Raw genomic sequence first — 19,261 nt, 5'->3', positions numbered from 1 at the left:
TTATTGACGTGTACTTTAATGAGAGAGGCCAAGAGAAGTAGCTCAAAGAAGATCGCGCGCAACAGCTGTTTAAATTACTTACCTTGTTTGAAACACCACACGACAGGCCAATCATGATTCTTACAACATGTTGGTTCGTAGTAACAATAACTTACGTTCGAACATTCTACAGGTAAAATAAAAAGATCCAACTTGGTTTGAGATAAGAAATAGAATAGGAATGAAAAGAAATATAAAAAATTGTATACATGATCTAAGCTTAAGAAGAGTTACAATAATTTTAAGCCAAACAGACGAAAGAAAGTTTTCACTTAAGTTGGACGTACTGAGCGGTGCAGTGCGTCTTTTATTTAATTGATATTTCAACAGCAAAAGAAAAAAACTAATAAAAAGAAGAAAAATCTAGAGCAACTTTTAAATTAGTCACAAGTAATATTAACGGATACAGATACAGTGAAACAAAAAAATTTATGTTCCGCAAATAAAGTTGAAATAAAAAAATCATAAACCGTAAAATTTTAATTTTTTAATACGTTGAAAACTTAAGTGATTGTGAAAGTTCCTTAAAATTTAAAATTCATTTAATTTGTTAAGTTGTCTGCAAACAAAATGTTAGTGAAAAAAGCTGTATTTCTGTTGGCATTATTATGCGTCAATATATCCTTTGGACATACCACACAGCGCCCTTCACGCTCTGCGGGTGGTGACGATGACGGAAATCCTTTATTGGACATGGCTTCGATGTTCATACAAGAAGCTTTAAATAATCAAAATAATAATGGCGGCCGTGGAGGTGGTGGAGGAGGTGCAGCTGGTCTGGCTGGCATAGCATCTATGGTGGGTTCCTTTATGCAAGCCAATAGCGGTGGACAGGGCAAAAGTGCTGGCGGTTCCGGAGCCATGCAAATACTTTCCGGCATTGGCAGTCTGTTAGCTAGTGCTGGCAACAATAATGGCGCTCGTGGTGGTGGCGGTGGTGGTTTTGATCCTTCCATTATAGGAAATGTCATTGAAATGTTCACCCAAGGCGATGACACAGAGGAAGATAACAATGACGGCCAACATCAACATCAAAAGCGTGAATCTGATTCTGGCATCGATTTGGGTTCTATACTACAAATCGCTTCGGCTTTTATGGGTCAAAATAATGAGGCTCCCTCTCATCACCACCAGCAAAAACGATCAGCCAATACAAATTCGGCCACTCCTCAGCCCCAGGAAGACAATGGCCTAATGAGCCTTTTGCCCTTGGTTATGCAAGCCGTCAGTTCATTTGCTGGTCCCGAGGGTCAACATACCCAAGAGAAACACAGAGATCATGCCTGGGTTTTGCCACCATTCTTGGAACACTTACACGTTCTATGGGATCATTTCTCGAATTCTGAGTTGGCGGATGCTCTATACGAAAAGTCTGGTGTGAATAAAATAATGAAGGTATGTACATATTTATTTAATTGTAAAACGAATGCATAACAGGTCATTTGGTATTTTATATCATTTAATTTATAAATTAAATTTATTTTACAGGGTTTCAAGAGTCGCGATGGCAAATTGGATTATGACAAGTTATTTGAATCCTTAAATAATCAATCTTTCCGCAGACGTTGGATTAAATCTGCTACTCTATATTTAGCCGACTGGGCAAGTTATTTGGCAAATCCAGAAGTTTATTTAAAGTAAGTAGATTAGAGATAGATAGATTGACATTAAATTTTTTTTAACAGATATGAATTATTAGGAGTCCTTCGTTTGGAGTTTAAAATTAACTTAAATAACTTCAACTTTTGAAATGACACATTAAAACTCCGAGGCACAAAAACATAATTTTGTGTCGTAGAATTCAATGGAATAATCTGTTTTAAAATATCAGTAGATATTACATTTATAATTTTGTATAGCTTATTGCTATTTTTATTACCATAGAGAAATATACATAGAGCGGAAACTAGAAAAATGTACTCAAAAAATTACACATTTTTATGAGATTTATAAAGTGATTTACGGAAGCGGGTCTTATATGAGCAATGACTAATTATGGGCCGATCATAATAAAATTTTGTGACACTAATTCGGTATATATAAAACTTATTTGGAGCGAAACTTGTGTAGATACCTACATAAATTAAATATTTATAACCGATAAAGTCCAAATTCGGGAGGACATTTGTATGGGGGCTAGGCGAAATAATGGACCGATTTCAGACAGTTTCAATAGACTTCGTCCTTGAGCCGAAAAAATTATATGTACCAAATTATTATCAACATTTTATTTAGCGATCCTGGTTAACTAATCGTAGAAAATGCCCATATATCTATGCAATTGAAAATTCAAGTCCTTTTAAATGATATCAATACATTTGAGATGTAAATGAGTTCCTAATTTAATGTTGTTTTTAATCATTTCCAAAATGAATTGAAAAATATTGTCTAAGCCTATTTCGTTGAAGATAAATTTAATCATTCAATAAATTTGTTTAACCTATTTTTAATGGATATGAATTAAAGAAAACTTAAATGATTCCATAAGGAACTAATTCAAATGAATACTCAAAGGAATCAATTGAATGGGTTTAAAGTACTAAAGAATTAAGCTTATGAATTTCTCCGTATCGAATGCTTTAATGGAATGATTAAGAGATTCAATTTGATTTTGAAAATTTAATTACTAATTATTGCTTTCGAAACTTTGGTTAGTGTCAACTTTTGGTTAAGATTTTATTATTAATGGGAGTTAGTTATATTTATTTGACAACTAGTTTATATCGTAATTAGCTATTTTGTATCTAATAAATAAATTAGAATTCTATGATACATTTTGAGGTAAATGCAAAGTATTTACGATTATTTATATCCAACTTATTACAATGTTTATACATATAGTTTTATCAGATAATCAACGAACATTTAAGTAGATATTTATTTTATAGTTCGTTTTCCGTAATTAGTTTTAAATTAAAATCATTAAATTTCTAACAACATTTGTCTAACCAAAGCTTTGCTCATGGCTCATATTAAGAGAGCCAGCCAGACAGACAGAGAGTTACTAAAGAAACTTTCTTTTGTCGGAGTTGCATGACTGGGCAACTGACAGTAATATTTTTTTTACATACCTACAAACAATAAAACCGGTATCAGTCTCTAAAATAAAGAAAATAAACAAACCAAAAATAAAGAAGAACGGTGTATAGTAGTGTCGCCGAAGAAGGAACTTTCGTGACACAGTTTTTATTTTGCTTTGATACAACAAAATAATAATAAATCAACAGCCAACAACAACATACATACATACATATATGAACTTTTTACAGGTTTGTAACATGTGTGTTGTTAGGTGGATTTGTTGGTGGTTTGTATGTTTGGACACCAGGCGATCATCATTGGCAACTTGTATGTAGAGCCAGGTGTTGGAACTGCTTAATTTTAAGCCGGTTGGCTTCTAAACTGCATACTTACACATAATAATTGGGGTAAATAGGAAAATAAAATGTTACAGTTATTCTATTTTTTTCTTTTTGTTTCTGGTGCCTGTGGAAATTTAAAAAAAAACGTCTTTCTGTTTACATGCACAATTTTATTATTCGTGATTCGTGCGTGTTAACATTTCTTTCTCTTCATCTATCCCACATTTTTGTTTTTTTTTTTGTTTGTTATTGGTAAAGAATCTAGGTAAAGTGTTAAGTGCTTTTTTATATTAGCTTGACTCAGAATATCGTATAGAGTTTACTTATAACAACAACAACAACCATACAAAATTAACATTCTAAGTTTGGTTGAATATTTTTTTAAATATTCAATTTGAAAGTCCCGTATACAATATTAACACCATAAATAAATATAAAGTGAAATTTTAGGTCAATCATAAATTAACATGTTTTTAAGCTTTTGTTAGGGAAGTTTCGGTTAATTTTCTTAATCATTTTGTTGCTCTTCTCTTTTTGTTTTACTATAACAAAAGTTATTTGATGCCACTTTTGTGTTGTGATTAGAATTTAATTATGTAGGTAGTATGTTTATTTTGTGAGTGTTTTTTTTTGTCTATCTCATAAATTGGTATATTTTCACTTTCAAAAATTTCACTTTTAGCGACCTTTTCCGTGAACTCTGCAAGTTTGTATTCACAATAGTTATTAATGATTTTGATTAAATATGTAAATTTGAGTGTAGAATTTAAGAATAATCATTATATCTTGACCAAAAAGTCATTAAAAATATGTATCTGTATTGTATCTGATTTTTTTTAAATTTCAATACTTTGGCATAGAAACAAAAGTCGATTAAAGTAAGCAGCGCAGTTACATTACATTAATGGTCGGGTAACACGGCCTAACGCCATTAGTCATTTCATGGCGAGTCTCCTGAGAATGACAAATGGTCGTCCATGGGTCCCTTTGTGTTACCTGGTTAGAAGAGGATGAGGAGGAAAAAAATACCTGACCAGTTTGAGTTTTTAACATAACCATCATGTTGTATCCAGCCTTCTGACGTTCGTCCCCGATAGATCCGTAAAGTCGTGCAGGACGAATTCGCACAGATTTTCCAATCTTCAGTCAGCATTGACCTGTGATAACTGCAACCACATTTAGTAGTCGATATGTGCCCAATTATAAAGTCCACCCGGGTCTCATCGTTTGCACCATAAAAACGTTATACCAACCAATCGGCCAACCTCATCATCCAAGATTGGGGTACCTCTTTTGGCCAATGTAATTTCCAGGAGCATTTTGGTGTCCCGGTATCCAGAAGAGTCCAACTGAAGAATATCTCGTTCCGAGAAGCCCATCATTTAAAAACAATATTCTATGTCATGTAGACATATTTTTAATCCGAATAACCACTTCCTATACCCTCGGTAAAACCTCAGCCAGTTCGGGGATCTATCGTATAAGTTAGTGCGACACAAAAGCCACTCCCAAAATCCGATTTCGAGCAATCTGTGAAGATATAAAATGGATTCTCCTATGGGAATTTGTTATGACAAAGTAGTGGAAATATGGAGATCTTGTACTTCCTTGCGTACAAGATCAGTTTTCGTAGGGTTCTCACTAAGTCCACTCCTAATGCTTCAGAGAGTTACTTCGGAAACTTCTATTTTCACTATTTGCGAGATACTTCCTAGATATTTTTCAGACACTGCCATGATTAGCCTATTTATCGCAAGATTCCCGTCATCTTGTCGATGATAGTTACACCCATAGTAGAGGAGTCCCTCGAGTCGCGGACTGATCGAAGTCCCTGTCGCCCCAGGAGTTAAATTGTCTCCTAATTATATAGATAAAGTTAATTAGAAGTAATCTGTTTTAGTAAAAAAAGTTTAAAAATTAAAAAAAAATGTAGGTAGCAATGGAACCGATTATGACCTATTTTCTAGGATTCCGTATCTGAATGAACAAAATAAATAAATAACCAACAAAATTGTTACCGTTACATTTTAACTCTTTTGAATCTTTTGGTTGGAGTTTAGGATAACAATAAACTTTATTAGGACAATATAATTATAAAACAGTAATTTCCTATTACCCATTCTTCCCTACATAAACGTTCTATCTATAGCAGCATTTTGTATTCTTTTCAGATATTTCCAAACAGCACAATTAATGTTTAATGGTTTCCTTAAATCTCAAGGCTATCCTAAGACTACATTCTTCGATCCCAGCCGTCCCAGCGAAACCATTTCCAATTTAATGGATCACGTTGCCAAACACCATCTTAATGTTAAAATCGACTCCCGTCAATATGTTAAACCAGCTGTAGGCTATGCAAAGGATCTCATGAAGTTGGGTCAGGCACGCGGTGTCTTGCAATTCAATGCCACTGATATAAGTGATAAACTTACAGACACATTGAACTTGGAGGTAAGTGATAAAAACTTAGCATTGTTATATTGTTATTATAAAAAATATATGGGCTCTTCAAAAATTTCTTTACTTAATATCGCTTTGGTATGTGAAATTATGTTTGTCGTTCTCTTTCAACCATACCCAGCGGGAAAAAATGATAGGACTTCAATTTGTAGGCCTTCTAAAAGGCATACTTACACATTCTAAAAGATCCGATACTCATTCCACCCTGCCTGCTCTTAGTAGGTGTTCAAGAAGCCCTATGAATCCCCTTCTAATAACAAGTGAGCTTGTTGGCTGCCAACAGCCCATCATAAGTAGGCCTTCTCTCAGCCCTCTAACAGCAGCGAGTATGCAAGGCCTTGGCTCGCAATGACACGCCGTGTAAAATTGAAATGATTTTGCAATGCGGCAAAATGATTTTGCAAGTCCTTGTGTCTGCAAAATGAGGCATTTAGGAAGGCCTCTTTACTGCATCTTTTTCCCGCTGGGTATGATCATAATTTGGTCGTTGTTATGAATTTATGTTTTTTTTTTTGTAAGTGCCTGTTAGTCCTGTATAACAGGTATTACTCCCTTTACAAGTCTTTCCTAAGTTCAAACCACACAACCCGAATAACAACCATGGTTACTTAAATGTGATTTAAAGCCGGATGTTATTGAATTAAGCGCGATGAAAAATATCCCTGGAGAAATTATTCAAGTTGAATCTTCGCTAGAATTACCTTCAGATCACACTCACATAATTGTTACTCTATTAACCCCCTACTGGTTATTTTGCGGTGACAGGCACAAAAACACTTTGAAAATTTCAGTCACAATTTGATCAGTTTTGATAAAATTATCAAACTGACTGCTGAACATGCTACGCTAACTAACCGACAAATCAGATATAATATAATTTGTTCTGCAGATGTCGAAGGGCTATTGAATGAAAAAAGAAGAGTTTGAAGAGGGCGGCAATTAGAGAGATCTCCCCAACTCAAATCAAAGATTGCATACAAATACTGAATCAATTAATAGATATCTAGAAAACATGGACGCAAACCCGCATTCGATTTACTTACTATGGCAAACGCCAAAAAATCTCATAAGACCTGTCAAATGAACATATCAAATGAAGCAATTGAGTTACCATCTATTATACCCCATTTTGGAACAGCTGTACCTCTACGTTTTGAGATTCGAGAGATCGATGAGGCACAAGAAAGCATCTGTTATTGACAAAATCAGTAACAAGAAGCTTATGGAGCTACACCGGATAGCAGCAAAAATAATTACAATATTTTTATTTCAATTGAATAACTATTAACCTCCAGATTGGAATGTTAAACTGATGGTGATACCTAAGCCAGGAAAAGATTTAGACTATTATCTATATGTGATAGCTTAATTAAAAATATTTATATTCCAAATCATTAATTTGGATTTAGAAGGAAACACAGCACTACCGAAAAAACTCAGTCTTGTAAATGTTGCAAGAAAGAGTTTTGAAGAAAACATGCATAAGCTATAGCAGTTATTATATTAACATTGAAACTCAAAGGAGACTTTAGTTGTTCACAACCGATTGAAGCCGGGGTCATTCTAGATAGAATCGTAGGTCCCTATGATATACCAACAAACCCTCGCACTCATACATAAACATTTGCAGATGATACAGCTATTCTAATTACCCATGAAAACATTCAAGAGGTGCCTAGATACATACAGTGAATGTCACTTAAAATCGTACACCATCGTAGTCAAATTTTATTCATTAGTTTTAGAAAGTTGATGTTTTGGAAATATTTTAAAATGCTATTTTTATATTGTGTGTGCTATTACCTATCAGAAAATTGGGTATAATTTTAATTGCCCTTATCCACAAATAAAAAAATTGGGTAAGACTGTCAGTGCCCAGAATATCAACGCTTCATTTAAAATCGTAAAGGCACTAAAAAATAGCAAATGATACCCTACAAAGTATTAGGATTATTTAATATTAACATTTTTTTTCATTTTTAAAGTTTTAATTATAAATTAATATAATTGTACGAATTTAAGTGAAATATGAATTTTGTGATGTTCTTTAATTTTCATCAATATTTTTTTAACGAATTGAGGTTTTGTTAACTTTTTTGCTGAAATACATATTTTTTGTTCCAATTAATAAAATGACTTTTAATTTTTTATATAATCACCTATTATTGCCTATATAATTTAATAATAGTTAAAAAAAAATATTTTGTACGATTTTGAGTGACACTCACTGTATAAGATTATATACTTATTTCAATTAGAAAATTGGTTAAGATGATTGGAAGAAAATAAAGGTGAACGAGCCGAAATGACCTTTATATGACGTATAGATTCGTGCCCTCATATTCATATCAATAACCCAACAGTTGGAAGTTAAATACCTCGGTATACATATCGATCGATATGTTATATAGATGCAAAGTTGACTCAAATGAAATTGAAATCAAATTAATTGAAACAATCGCACACCACCGATAGCAGACGCCGAGAAGATTCTGCCGCGTAAAACAAGTGTCGTTCTGGCACAACTAAGATCAGGATGAAGCAACAGTCTTAATGCCTTCTGGTCCTGCATAGACCGTGTTGTCCTTTACTTATGCCCAACATGTGGTCAGAGTCCCCATGACGCCCTCCACATATTCAACTGTCCAGCCAACCCTACTTCACTACGTCCAGTGGATTTATGGAAGTTGCACAATTTCTTGGACTTGATCTACTTGCAGAACCCTCAGATTAAATATTGTAAAATTGTTCACGCTGCTACAACAACACCAAAATAAGTTTCTACGTACGATTACATTTGCCCCCTGGTATATAAAAAAAATACAAATATACATAAGCCTTTTGTAAAAAAAGATCAAAAAACATGTAGTCAAATACTAATAATAACAGTGGCCACACTCGCTTGAGAAGGAGGGACACAACAGACATAAGACGAAGGGGTGACAATCTGAGCTAAATAAATATTGGTTTTTCGATTTGTGATATATGATATGCAATACTTTTTGTTAGTTCATTAAATAATGAAGATACAAATAATAGTTTCATTGTATTGTACTTTTTTATTTTTTGTACTTTTTTAATTTTTTAGTTCTTTTCTAAGTTGTAAGATACAGAATTATAGAATATAGCATTTATAATTATTCTTTTTTCAATTCCTCTGAACTTATGCTGCAGTTTCCAATAACATATTTTCTTTTCTTTTTTTTGTATTATCTCGTTTAATCCAGGTTATTGAACCAGTTTTAAAAGTTCATCGTGCCTATAGATATGTAACGAAACAACCACACTGTGATCGTTACGTATTGTGTCAGCTAAATGATGCCGAACAGTATTCAGCCGAAGAATCTCGCGGCCTAATTTCAGGTGTTAGTCCAAAAATTGTTAAAGTTGGTAGTATGGGTGCTGCTTTCTTCATTAGCACTGAAACTGGAACACCATTCTGGACATTGTTCAGTGTCATCACTACGGCATCAAATTGTGAGGTAAGTAAATAGTTATGTATATGTATATGTACATAAATAACTGTAGATTGAATCAAATGTCTATTTGAAAATGTATTTATTTATGTGTATTTGTTAAATTAGAGCAAATTAACAAGTTTTCCATACAAGTTATTGTGGTTGTTTGTTGTCTAGCATTTTAGTTGCTAGATTTGCTCTGATCCAATTCTTATTCACATTTAGACATTTCAAATGAATTCAAACAAACATTTTCCATGTGTTTAATATGTACTCACTCGTACACGTTAGTTGTTAACATTTTATTTAACTTGTCATTTATTTATTTTCTTTTTTTGTAGGTTAAATATCCTGTTGATTGCAGTGGATTCCATGAAGGCGAAGCTAAAGTGACCACGGAATATATACACAATGAATTGTAATTGCCAGAGCGAGTGTGTATTTCGAATGTGTTTTTGTAACTTTTCATGGTACTATATTCCCAGTTTATTTCAAACCTTAATAAATGATCTTAGTAGCAATTTGTTTATTTGGATAAGTTTCATATTTGTGGTTTAATTAAACAGAAATTATCACAAACTTGTAGGTTTTAAATATTTTAGTTTATATATTTTTTACATACATACGACATACATAGATTTTAGTTTTAAACAATTGTATTTTAATTTTACGTATTCTTTTTTAAATGTGAATTTCGTTTAATCCAATGTATATAAATGTATTTAGTTCTATCTCATAATTTAAAAAGATTTCAAATGAAATAAATATGAACTTAAGTAAAATTAAAAAAATCTTTGTTTGTTTTTAAAATACAATAGAAGAGTATTCAAAATATGCCACTCTTTGCCCTAGAAGTGATGACGTTTGTCAAATCAACGAGGAGGTGTTAAATCTTTTAGAGGGCGAGCGTTCCACATACTTGAGTATTGACACAGTAGAATGTGATGCATAGCCGGTCGAGTTTTTGAACAGCCTTTCACCATCTGGTGTGCCGCCTCATAAATTAAACCTCAAGGTCGGTGCTATTGTAATGCTTCTGCGGAATTTAAATACGAGGAGAGGACTGTGTAATGGCACAAGATTACAGGTGACCAAACTTTCGAAAAATCTCAAATGTCCAAATATCTTGACAGGCACTGCCGAAGGAAGTCCCGCATTTATCACGAGGATTGGCATTTACACCTCCCATACGTTTTACGCAGAACACAAATCCCCATAAGGCTGACATTTTGCATAACATTAAATAAAGCACAAGGTCAGATGTTGGAAAAGGTGGGGATCTATCTGCCTAAATCAGTTTTTAGCCATGGTCAAATGTTATTGCATTTTCTAGAGCAAGAAACCTACATGATGGTAGTGTGAACGTGGTTCATAAGATGGGAAGCACGGTTGCTTCGTTATGGAAGTTCAAAGAATATTGTCTATAAAGAAATTTTTTGATTATTTTTTGTTAAAAATTATTCATATTTGGTTTAAATCGAAGTAACTAAAGGAAATTTAAGTCAATTTTAGTTATAGCTTTTTGTTATGTATGATTCTGACAATTAGGCTTATTTGTTTGCAAATCAAATTGTGTATTTCATTCTATTAAGAAAAATTAATTCTGTAAAGAAATGAATTAATTAAAGAAATAAAATTGTTCTTCATTAAAAATCATTAAAAAATTCTTTACAATCTTTTATTTATTTTGGATTTTTCGACTTTGATGATTTACCTGGCATGGACAGGCTTTTCAACTAGTTTTAATATAAATATTTTCTTTCTTCTTATTACCAGCTTTAATTTAACTTGCTTTTTGTTTGTTTGTATGTTTTATAGATAAAAATTAGTAACTGAATTTTGAACCAGTTCTCGTAGCCCGAATAGTCTGAAATTTGGTATTCATGCCAAACATTATGTTCGAAAATTCGAAGTTATTCTGCAATAATATTTAAAGCTGTTAAAATATTCCCTAAATCATGAATGAATCTGATGTGTATACCCCAATTATATTCGAAGACTTATGATCGAACATTTTTTCGATAATCTAGATATCATGGGGATTCTTTAAAAGCAATTTTATATTTGGCCAATTTCTTACATTTTCCAATTTCGAAATATTTAATGTGCTCTAAAAAGAAGAAAATAAACTTCAAATTAAATAAAGATCTTCTAGATGAGACCAAATAACGTAACTTACATTTTTCACAAATTAGTTAAGTTAACCGCCATTTTTATATTTTAACGTCACACAGTGGTATAGAAAAAAAAATAGGGAAATTAATCTGTAACTTGTAAAACCTTAGTCCGAATTGAATGAAATTTAACATGTGTTGTCTAGTTTATGTTTTTGTTCAAAGTGGGACACCTTGGGTATGTTAAATTTTTAAAACTATCCTATGTATTTCTTCGCCTGTGTTCCGATTTTAAAACAATTACATATATAGAATCTCCTTGTCGAGCACTACAAAAAACCTCGTCAATTATCTCTTATAACTTAGGAGATATTCGCATTTGAAAATTAAATGTTCCAAATTTTTACCCACCCTACTCCAGTTTTTTGGAAATCGCGGGTCCAAATATTCCGCTAACCCCGCCCATGGTATGGATATTAGAATGCAACACCATTGTAGCAACACCAATCCTGCAACACCATTGTAGCATTGCAATAAAATTTGAAGAAAAAAAATTGTAACTATGAATCAATCTTTTATTTCTAAATAAATAATAAAATGTGCACATTTTCATTTAAAACAACCACAACATAATCACAAGAATACATATAATTAAAATCTGGAATCATTTTTTCATGTTCTTGCATACCCAATCCATTCCCTCCTGCAATTGTAAAATTGAAATGTAAAAAAAAATAATAGAATTTTTCTCTAATAAATGATTAGACATTTAAACAGTGTAATTAGTTTCTTACTTTAATACCGGTGCCCTCAACAGCAGAGCAAGCCTTAATTTGCCAAGTGCGCTCTTCAAGACGCACCAGGCCTATGGCTTCGGCAACTTCAGATGATGACATTGCATTTGGTAAATCTTGTTTATTGGCAAATATTAAAAGAGGAACTTGTTTAAGACGATTGTCCATCAGCATTTCAAAAAGTTCATTGCCAGTTTCAGTTAGACGTTCACGATCCGTACAATCAATTACGTAAATCTACAATACACATACATTTAATAGAAACCATACATACAATTTAATGAAAAACCCCGAAAAACAACTACTAATAATAAATGAAATTGCTATTTGTCATGCAACTTGTAATAAATAGTATAATTTCTTTTTCTCTTACCAAAACATCCGTATTTGCAAAGTAGTTTTTCCAGTATGGACGAATTTTCCACTGGCCACCAATATCCCAAACATTTAATTTAAAACCATCAGCTGCAACCGACTTAATGTTAAAACCGGCTGTCGGTGTAACCTGCAAATAAATTTTTGTTATCAATTACAGGGTTTAATATTCAGCACCAAAATAAATAGTCTCATGTAACGACTGAACTGAAAAAAGTTTAAGTCTTCAATTTCAACAATTTGCTTACTGAAAACAGTTGACTGTGCACACACATTACAACAGCAAGCAGCAATCGACTTTGTTTTTTTCCAGCAGCCAAACAAATCAGCAGTCGCCATGTTTCAGTTTTCAACTCTACCGAACTGATTAAACGACTTCAGCAGCAAAAACATTTCTGTGTGTGCTGCTTACGCATTGTCAGTTTCGAGTTTTTTTTTCGTACTACGCAGCGTAACAAAAACTGCTAGCTCGACTGAATAGTACGACTGGCTAGTTTGGCTGGTTCTTTAAAATGTGTGTACAACAACACACACTTTATGAAGTTGAATCGTATGATTTTTTGGTTTTTGTGTTTACATATCACAGAGGAAATTTAAATGGCGCATATTCAGAAATCATAACTAAAGTCGGAACTAGTAAAACAGAAAATAAAAAATTGTTCATAGATAGTTATAGATCTTATTCACAATTCATAACTAGCTTAGTTACTGCTTTGACATATAGAGAAAACAAAATATCGATAATATTTTGATCGATATATACTGTAATTAATTAAAAGGCTTATAAAGCTATTAAGAGACTATTTTTGTTCTCTAAAAGTACATACAAAATTTATAGTTATAGTTTGTATGTAAATCAATTAAAATAAGGGTATGTAGAATGAAATTTTTCAATAGAATGTTTTGACAAAAAAAAAAGGTACTTAAATAGGTACTTAAAAAAGTCAACACTTGGTGATCTGCGCCAATCACCCAAAAATATAAATTATTGAAATTTTAAAAGAAAAATGTTTTTGCTCTTTAACTTAGTGTAGGGTATTATTTTTGGTCAAGACCGACCATACTTTCTTACTTGTTTTATTAATAAATATATTCCAAAAATCATAAAGCAAATAATCATTATTCAATATAAAATATTATAAAAAAATATCAGTAATTTTTTATACTAAATTTATTAATTAATAATTTTATTAAATTTATTTTTTAATAGGAAGAATTTTTAGTTAAGATATAATAAATATAAGAATTTCCTATTTATTTCTATTAACAATAATAACATTTAAATTTCCTCTGTGATATGTAAACACAAAAACCAAAAAAAAAATCATACGATTCAACTTCATAAAGTGTATGTTGTTGTACACACATTTTAAACAACCAGCCAAACTAGCCAGTCGTACTATTCAGTCGAGCTAGCAGTTTTTGTTACGCTGCGTAGTACGAAAAACAAAACTCGAAACTGACAATGCGTAAGCAGCACACACAGAAATGTTTTTGCTGCTGAAGTCGTTTAATCAGTTCGGTAGAGTTGAAAACTGAAACATGGCGGCTGCTGATTCGTTTGGCTGCTGGAAAAAAACAAAATCGATTGCTGCTTGCTGTTATAATGTGTGTACACAGTCAACTGTTTTCAGTAACCATGTGATCAAAAACTGAAACTAGTTACTTTTTTTTCAGCATGAGACTGTAAAAAGTTAACTATTCAGTAAAATGCGACTGCTTTTAGTAGTTCTTCGAAACCCTGATCAATTATTGCACATGTTGTGTGTGTGTTGGCTGGCAATCAAATAAACAATATTGTACCGTTGTTATTTCTTCATTGGCTAATTGTTTTAATATTGTGGTTTTTCCAGCATTGTCTAAACCAAGTAATAGAATTCTTGCTTCCTTCTCTGGATTTGGCCTTAATTTACGCAGCAATGATAATAAACCCTGTTAAAGAAAAAACAAGTAAGAGAGCTATATTCGGCTGTGCCGAATCTTATATACCCTTCACCAAATTATACTTCAAAATACAAATTTTAAATATTTTTAAAAAGATAAAGGCCTTATAAGGCCTTTATGGCTGCTAGTATACTAGCAGTCAGTCTTAATTTTAAAAAATTGTATTTCTTGTAAATTTACTTTTTAATAAACAAAAATTTTTAGGTAAACAAAATTTATTTTTTTTTCCAAAGTAGTTTTTTCATTTTTTGGAAAAATTCTTTTTTTCGAATTATTTAATTTTTTTTTAAATTAAAAAAAAAAATTTTGTTTTTAAAATTTATTTTTTTTTGGTGAAAAAAAAATTCGGCTTAAAAAATATTTAACCCGAATTTTACTATGGTATTATATATGTATGTACGTCGTTGCAAGGGTCTTTGAAATATCTATCATTAGATATCCATGTTGTCTATATTAATGACTTAGTAATCCAGATAGAGGTCAAAAATCGAAGTTGTCCTGGTTTTTTATATAGGATTTTAAATAGGAAACTTCTCGAAAGCATGTCTGACAGAATTATTGAAGATTTGGATCCAGAAGATATCTGGGGTCTTCAGAAAATTGATTCCAACAGACAGACGGACATGGCTTAATCGATAAGGATCCAGAATATATATACTTTATAGGGTCGGAAAATTATATTGTGGAAATTACAAACGGAATGACAAACTTATATATACCCTTCTCACGATGGTGAAGGGTATAATAATAATAATGGGTTGAAGCGATTGTAATTGGAGCATTTGTAACAAGTACAAATACGGGCAAACATTAAAGGAATTTCTGTTATAAAACAAATAAGATAATACAGAAAATCCTTTATTGTCATTCTTTTATTTCTTCACAAATTATAGTAAATTTGTTTATTCTAATAGATGAGCCAGAAGAAAAGAAGGCCGAAAAACGTGAGAAACGTTTAGTCAAAGAAGTCAAAGTATTGCGTAGTAAATTAACAAAAGTAAAGGTCAAAGAAGAAGCTGCAAAAAAGGAAAAAACAGCACTCAAGTAGGCAATGAAAAAGAATCACGTCATACTCAAGTAGGTATTGGAATACACACTACATACTGAAACAACTATACATTTTGTGTCATAACCACATTTGTTATTCCTGTAATAAAACAGAGATGAAAACAAAAAATTCAAGAAGCTAGAGAAGGAGGTGCACAAAATGGCTGCTTCAATGAAAGAAGATGCCGACGAGGATGACGAAGAAAAGGCCGGCATTTTTCATCTTCATTTGGTATCCACCATAGTGTACCTTGTTTATATCACCTGTTAAGAAAAATAATTCAACTTTTATAGTTGAAATCACTTGGTAAATTATTCAAATATTTAATTTATTTTCTTAATTTAAATATTTAAATTAAATATAATAATTATTTAAGCGTAAGGTCTTTTTTATAAAAATATTTAATTTTTATTTCAATGTTTCGCCACATCAATGTATGCTACACATTGATGTGGCGAAACATTCAGGAAAAAATGTTGTTATTTCAAAATATTTGTGATATATGAAAATTTTAAACATACAAACCATGATACAATATTTGTAGAAGGTAGAATCACTAGGGAGAATTTTCAATATTTAGCCCTATAACGTCAAACTTTGATTTTGATTTTTTTCATATTTTTTTATATTTTCTTTTGTTTGGCGTTACAAGAATTGTATAATTGAGAATTTATTTTCTACTGAGTGTACCTTATATTGTTGTATCATGATACAAACAAAAAATATTAAATAAAATTAGTTTTTTAAATGAATATAAATAACATAACAAACAAAAATATTGTATTTACAATTAGTTGTGTTATTTCTTATGTAAATATCTATTAATTTAAATATTTTTATCTGTTGTTCGTCGTAAAATATGACACAATGATGCACTTTTTGCATGTCAAAACAAGTAAGAAAGTATGGTCGGTCAAGCCCGTCCATATAACCCCACACTAAGTAAAAGAGCAAAAACATTTTTCTTTTAAAATTTCAATAATTTATATCTTTGAGTGATTTTCGGAAGTGGGCCTTATATGGGGGCTATGACCAATTATGGACCGATGACCATGAAATTAGGTCGTGTGATTTATGTCTATATGAAAGTTTACTATGTTGAATTTTGTGAGTATACCGACATTTTTAAGCGATTTATGCACGTTAAAGAGATTTTCGGAAGCGGGTCTATATGGGAGCTATGACTAATTATGGACCGATCGTAACAAAATTTGGTGACATGAATTTTGTATATAGAAAACTTATTTGGAGCGCAATTTGTGGAGATACATTTATAAATTAAACATTTATGACCGATAAAGTCCAATTTCGTAAGGACATTTGTATGGGGGCTAGGTGAAATAATGGACCGATTTCAGTTGGTCCTTGGACCGAAAAAATAATATGTACCAAATTTGATCGAAATATCTTCAAAATTGCGCACAAGGTTTACATGGACAGCCAGCCAGCCGACCAGACGGACGGACGGACATCGTTTAATCTACTCAGAAAGTGATTCTAAGTCGATCGGTATACTTTAGACTAATATTTTTGGGTGTTACAAACATCTGCACAAACGCATAATACCCTCCCCACTATGGTGGTGTAGGGTATAACAAACAAAAATTAATTCTGCCCTGTGTTTGTTTTCCACAAAAAACAAACTCTGCGACAGAAAACATCTTCAAACAGTACCTCACACGAACCATGTGTAATCCTTACCTGACTGTCAAATTGACTTTACACTGCTTAGTCCTGCCTGACAAACACGCCATGTAAATTAGATGGGGTGTTTGAAAGATCTGACTGACCAACAGGAATTTTTAGCGCTGCCGTTCCACTCGTTTCCAATCCTGAAAAATTTTCTAAAACAAATACAAAATACGACTCTGTATTTAGTTACGAACACAAATATGACAATGATAAGCTTAGCAAAGACAATGGCATTTATTGTGTAGTATCGGCTTCACTCATTTGTTAGGTTCTTGTCTTTGCTGTCAAAAAACACAACTAAGTAACAGAGTTGTATGTAAAAGTATATTTTGTAGTTTTTCCTGTTTATTTATTATAAGTAATAAAAACATATATTTTCAATTGAATCGTAAAACGCTAATTTCCTAAAATTCCAATATTTATTCAAAACGAATGTGTTGGAAAGGTATTATGATGAATTTCGAACGATTTCAAGAGTAACTTTTTAACCCGATGCATATTATTTATTACTAGCAAAACCAAGACCATGTGACAAATAGTAAATAATTGATTGATAATAAGTGATTTTAATTCAAACATACATGTTTATAAAATAAAATCAATTAAGAATAATAATGAAGTAACAGTAATAAAAAGTGTAAATAAATTATGAATAAATTTAATAATGTACTCATATGTACGTGTATTTTTAATTATAACCAAAATTATTTGAGTGTAATCTGATACTAAAATATGCAACACTGTGTTGTCATTTATACTTATACAGTAGAGTTCGTTTATAACGGAAAAATTTTACACGATGACTTTTCAGTCAAGCAATTTTCGCAATTTCTTTTGCAAAAATTTACAAAATAACCAATGCTATTTAAGTATAAGGTGTCGATTCCACAAGTACAACATTAACAAATATCACAGGCATATTGTTTTTTGTTTTCAAATCTGCCTGTTGTTTTAGTAGCATTCGTCGCAACAAACACTAGTGAATTTGACAGCATCAACATCCAAAAATCCATAACCAGCTAATCGGTTGAGTTACAAAATATCAATCATGTAAATCTCGTATTAGTAAACAAATTACTATTTATTTCCTACTTCGGTATTAACAAATTTTGTTTTTAACGTTATATATTTTAGGTTTATCTATACAAATTTTAATATAAATTTATACTTTTGTTAAATTAGTACAGTAGTCAGAGTTTTTGAAAACTAGAAAAAAAATTTTAATGCATTTTTGTTTTGAACAAATCAAGATCCCAAAATTAATTGAATAATTTTGATTTTGATTATTAATAGCAAAGAATAATCGAACTCCTTAACAAAAAAATGTTTCTGAATATCAAAATGTATTTTGAAGTGTGTAATATTCAGTGATAATCATATTGTTCAGATAATTAATTAAAAGAAATATTTACTATTATATACATATAAATACTATAAGTCCTATAACTCCTATACTAAAAGAGACAGAATAAAATTGTATGTTTTTATGCTTATAATTAGCTCACTTCCAACACAAACAAATTTATTAAAATACAATTAAAAGAACATAAATCAAGATCATGACAACAGATCTTGATTTATGTTTTAATATTTTGTAATTTACTTGCTACGCCTACAACGAAAAAAATCAGTCTTTCCCGCTCAATTCGTTATAACCGTACTTAACTGTAATGCATTATACACTTCATTAAAAAAAATCGTACTAAATACCGGTTGCCATGGTAAATATTTATAAAATAAACAAAGAGATTCTAAAATTTAGACTTATTAAATAATAATTAATGTATTTTACATAAAGAAACATTCCTTACCATATTTACAATTGTTTATGCTTTTATTTATTATCACTTTTTTCTTAATTGCACACTCAACTTTATAATAATTTCTTTTGTTATTTTCACCAGCTCCAAATAAGCAACCAATGTGTAGTTTTCTATTATTGATAAAATAATTTAAGCAAAATTGTAACAAACAA

At 31.3% G+C, this 19,261-nt stretch overlaps 2 protein-coding genes across 2 annotated transcripts; one reads left to right on the top strand and one right to left on the bottom strand.

Moving 5' to 3' along the window:
• Nucleotides 1-517: 517 nt before the first annotated feature.
• Nucleotides 518-10,110, top strand: LOC135963335 (uncharacterized). The gene is made up of 5 exons (XM_065515143.1): nt 518-1,434; nt 1,528-1,676; nt 5,573-5,852; nt 9,089-9,343; nt 9,661-10,110. The coding sequence occupies exons 1-5, from the start codon at nt 610-612 to the stop codon at nt 9,739-9,741; spliced, it is 1,590 nt and encodes a 529-aa protein (XP_065371215.1). The 5' UTR covers nt 518-609; the 3' UTR covers nt 9,742-10,110.
• A 1,880-nt stretch (nt 10,111-11,990) lies between these two features.
• Nucleotides 11,991-19,224, bottom strand: dnd (dead end). Its single transcript, XM_065515142.1, has 5 exons — nt 19,098-19,224; nt 14,406-14,534; nt 12,601-12,732; nt 12,228-12,464; nt 11,991-12,136 (listed from the first exon to the last, which is right to left on the bottom strand). The coding sequence occupies exons 1-5, from the start codon at nt 19,098-19,100 to the stop codon at nt 12,098-12,100; spliced, it is 540 nt and encodes a 179-aa protein (XP_065371214.1). The 5' UTR covers nt 19,101-19,224; the 3' UTR covers nt 11,991-12,097.
• Nucleotides 19,225-19,261: the final 37 nt, after the last annotated feature.

This window comes from Calliphora vicina, chromosome 1 (assembly GCF_958450345.1).
Source record: "Calliphora vicina chromosome 1, idCalVici1.1, whole genome shotgun sequence".
Taxonomy (NCBI): Eukaryota; Metazoa; Arthropoda; class Insecta; order Diptera; family Calliphoridae; genus Calliphora; species Calliphora vicina.
Note: the sequence above shows the minus strand (reverse complement) of the source record. Positions and strands in the feature narration are given on the sequence as shown.

Excerpts from the sequence above, each read along its gene's own strand:
- LOC135963335 (XM_065515143.1), top strand. The coding sequence starts at position 610 with ATGTTAGTGAAAAAAGCTGTATTTCTGTTGGCATTATTATGCGTCAAT. Across the intron at positions 1,677-5,572 it reads AATCCAGAAGTTTATTTAAA|ATATTTCCAAACAGCACAAT; the intron begins GTAAGTAGATTA and ends TATTCTTTTCAG. Across the intron at positions 9,344-9,660 it reads CTACGGCATCAAATTGTGAG|GTTAAATATCCTGTTGATTG; the intron begins GTAAGTAAATAG and ends CTTTTTTTGTAG.
- dnd (XM_065515142.1), bottom strand. Across the intron at positions 12,465-12,600 it reads TTGCAAATACGGATGTTTTG|ATTTACGTAATTGATTGTAC; the intron begins GTAAGAGAAAAA and ends TGTGTATTGTAG. Across the intron at positions 12,137-12,227 it reads TTGAGGGCACCGGTATTAAA|GAGGGAATGGATTGGGTATG; the intron begins GTAAGAAACTAA and ends TTACAATTGCAG.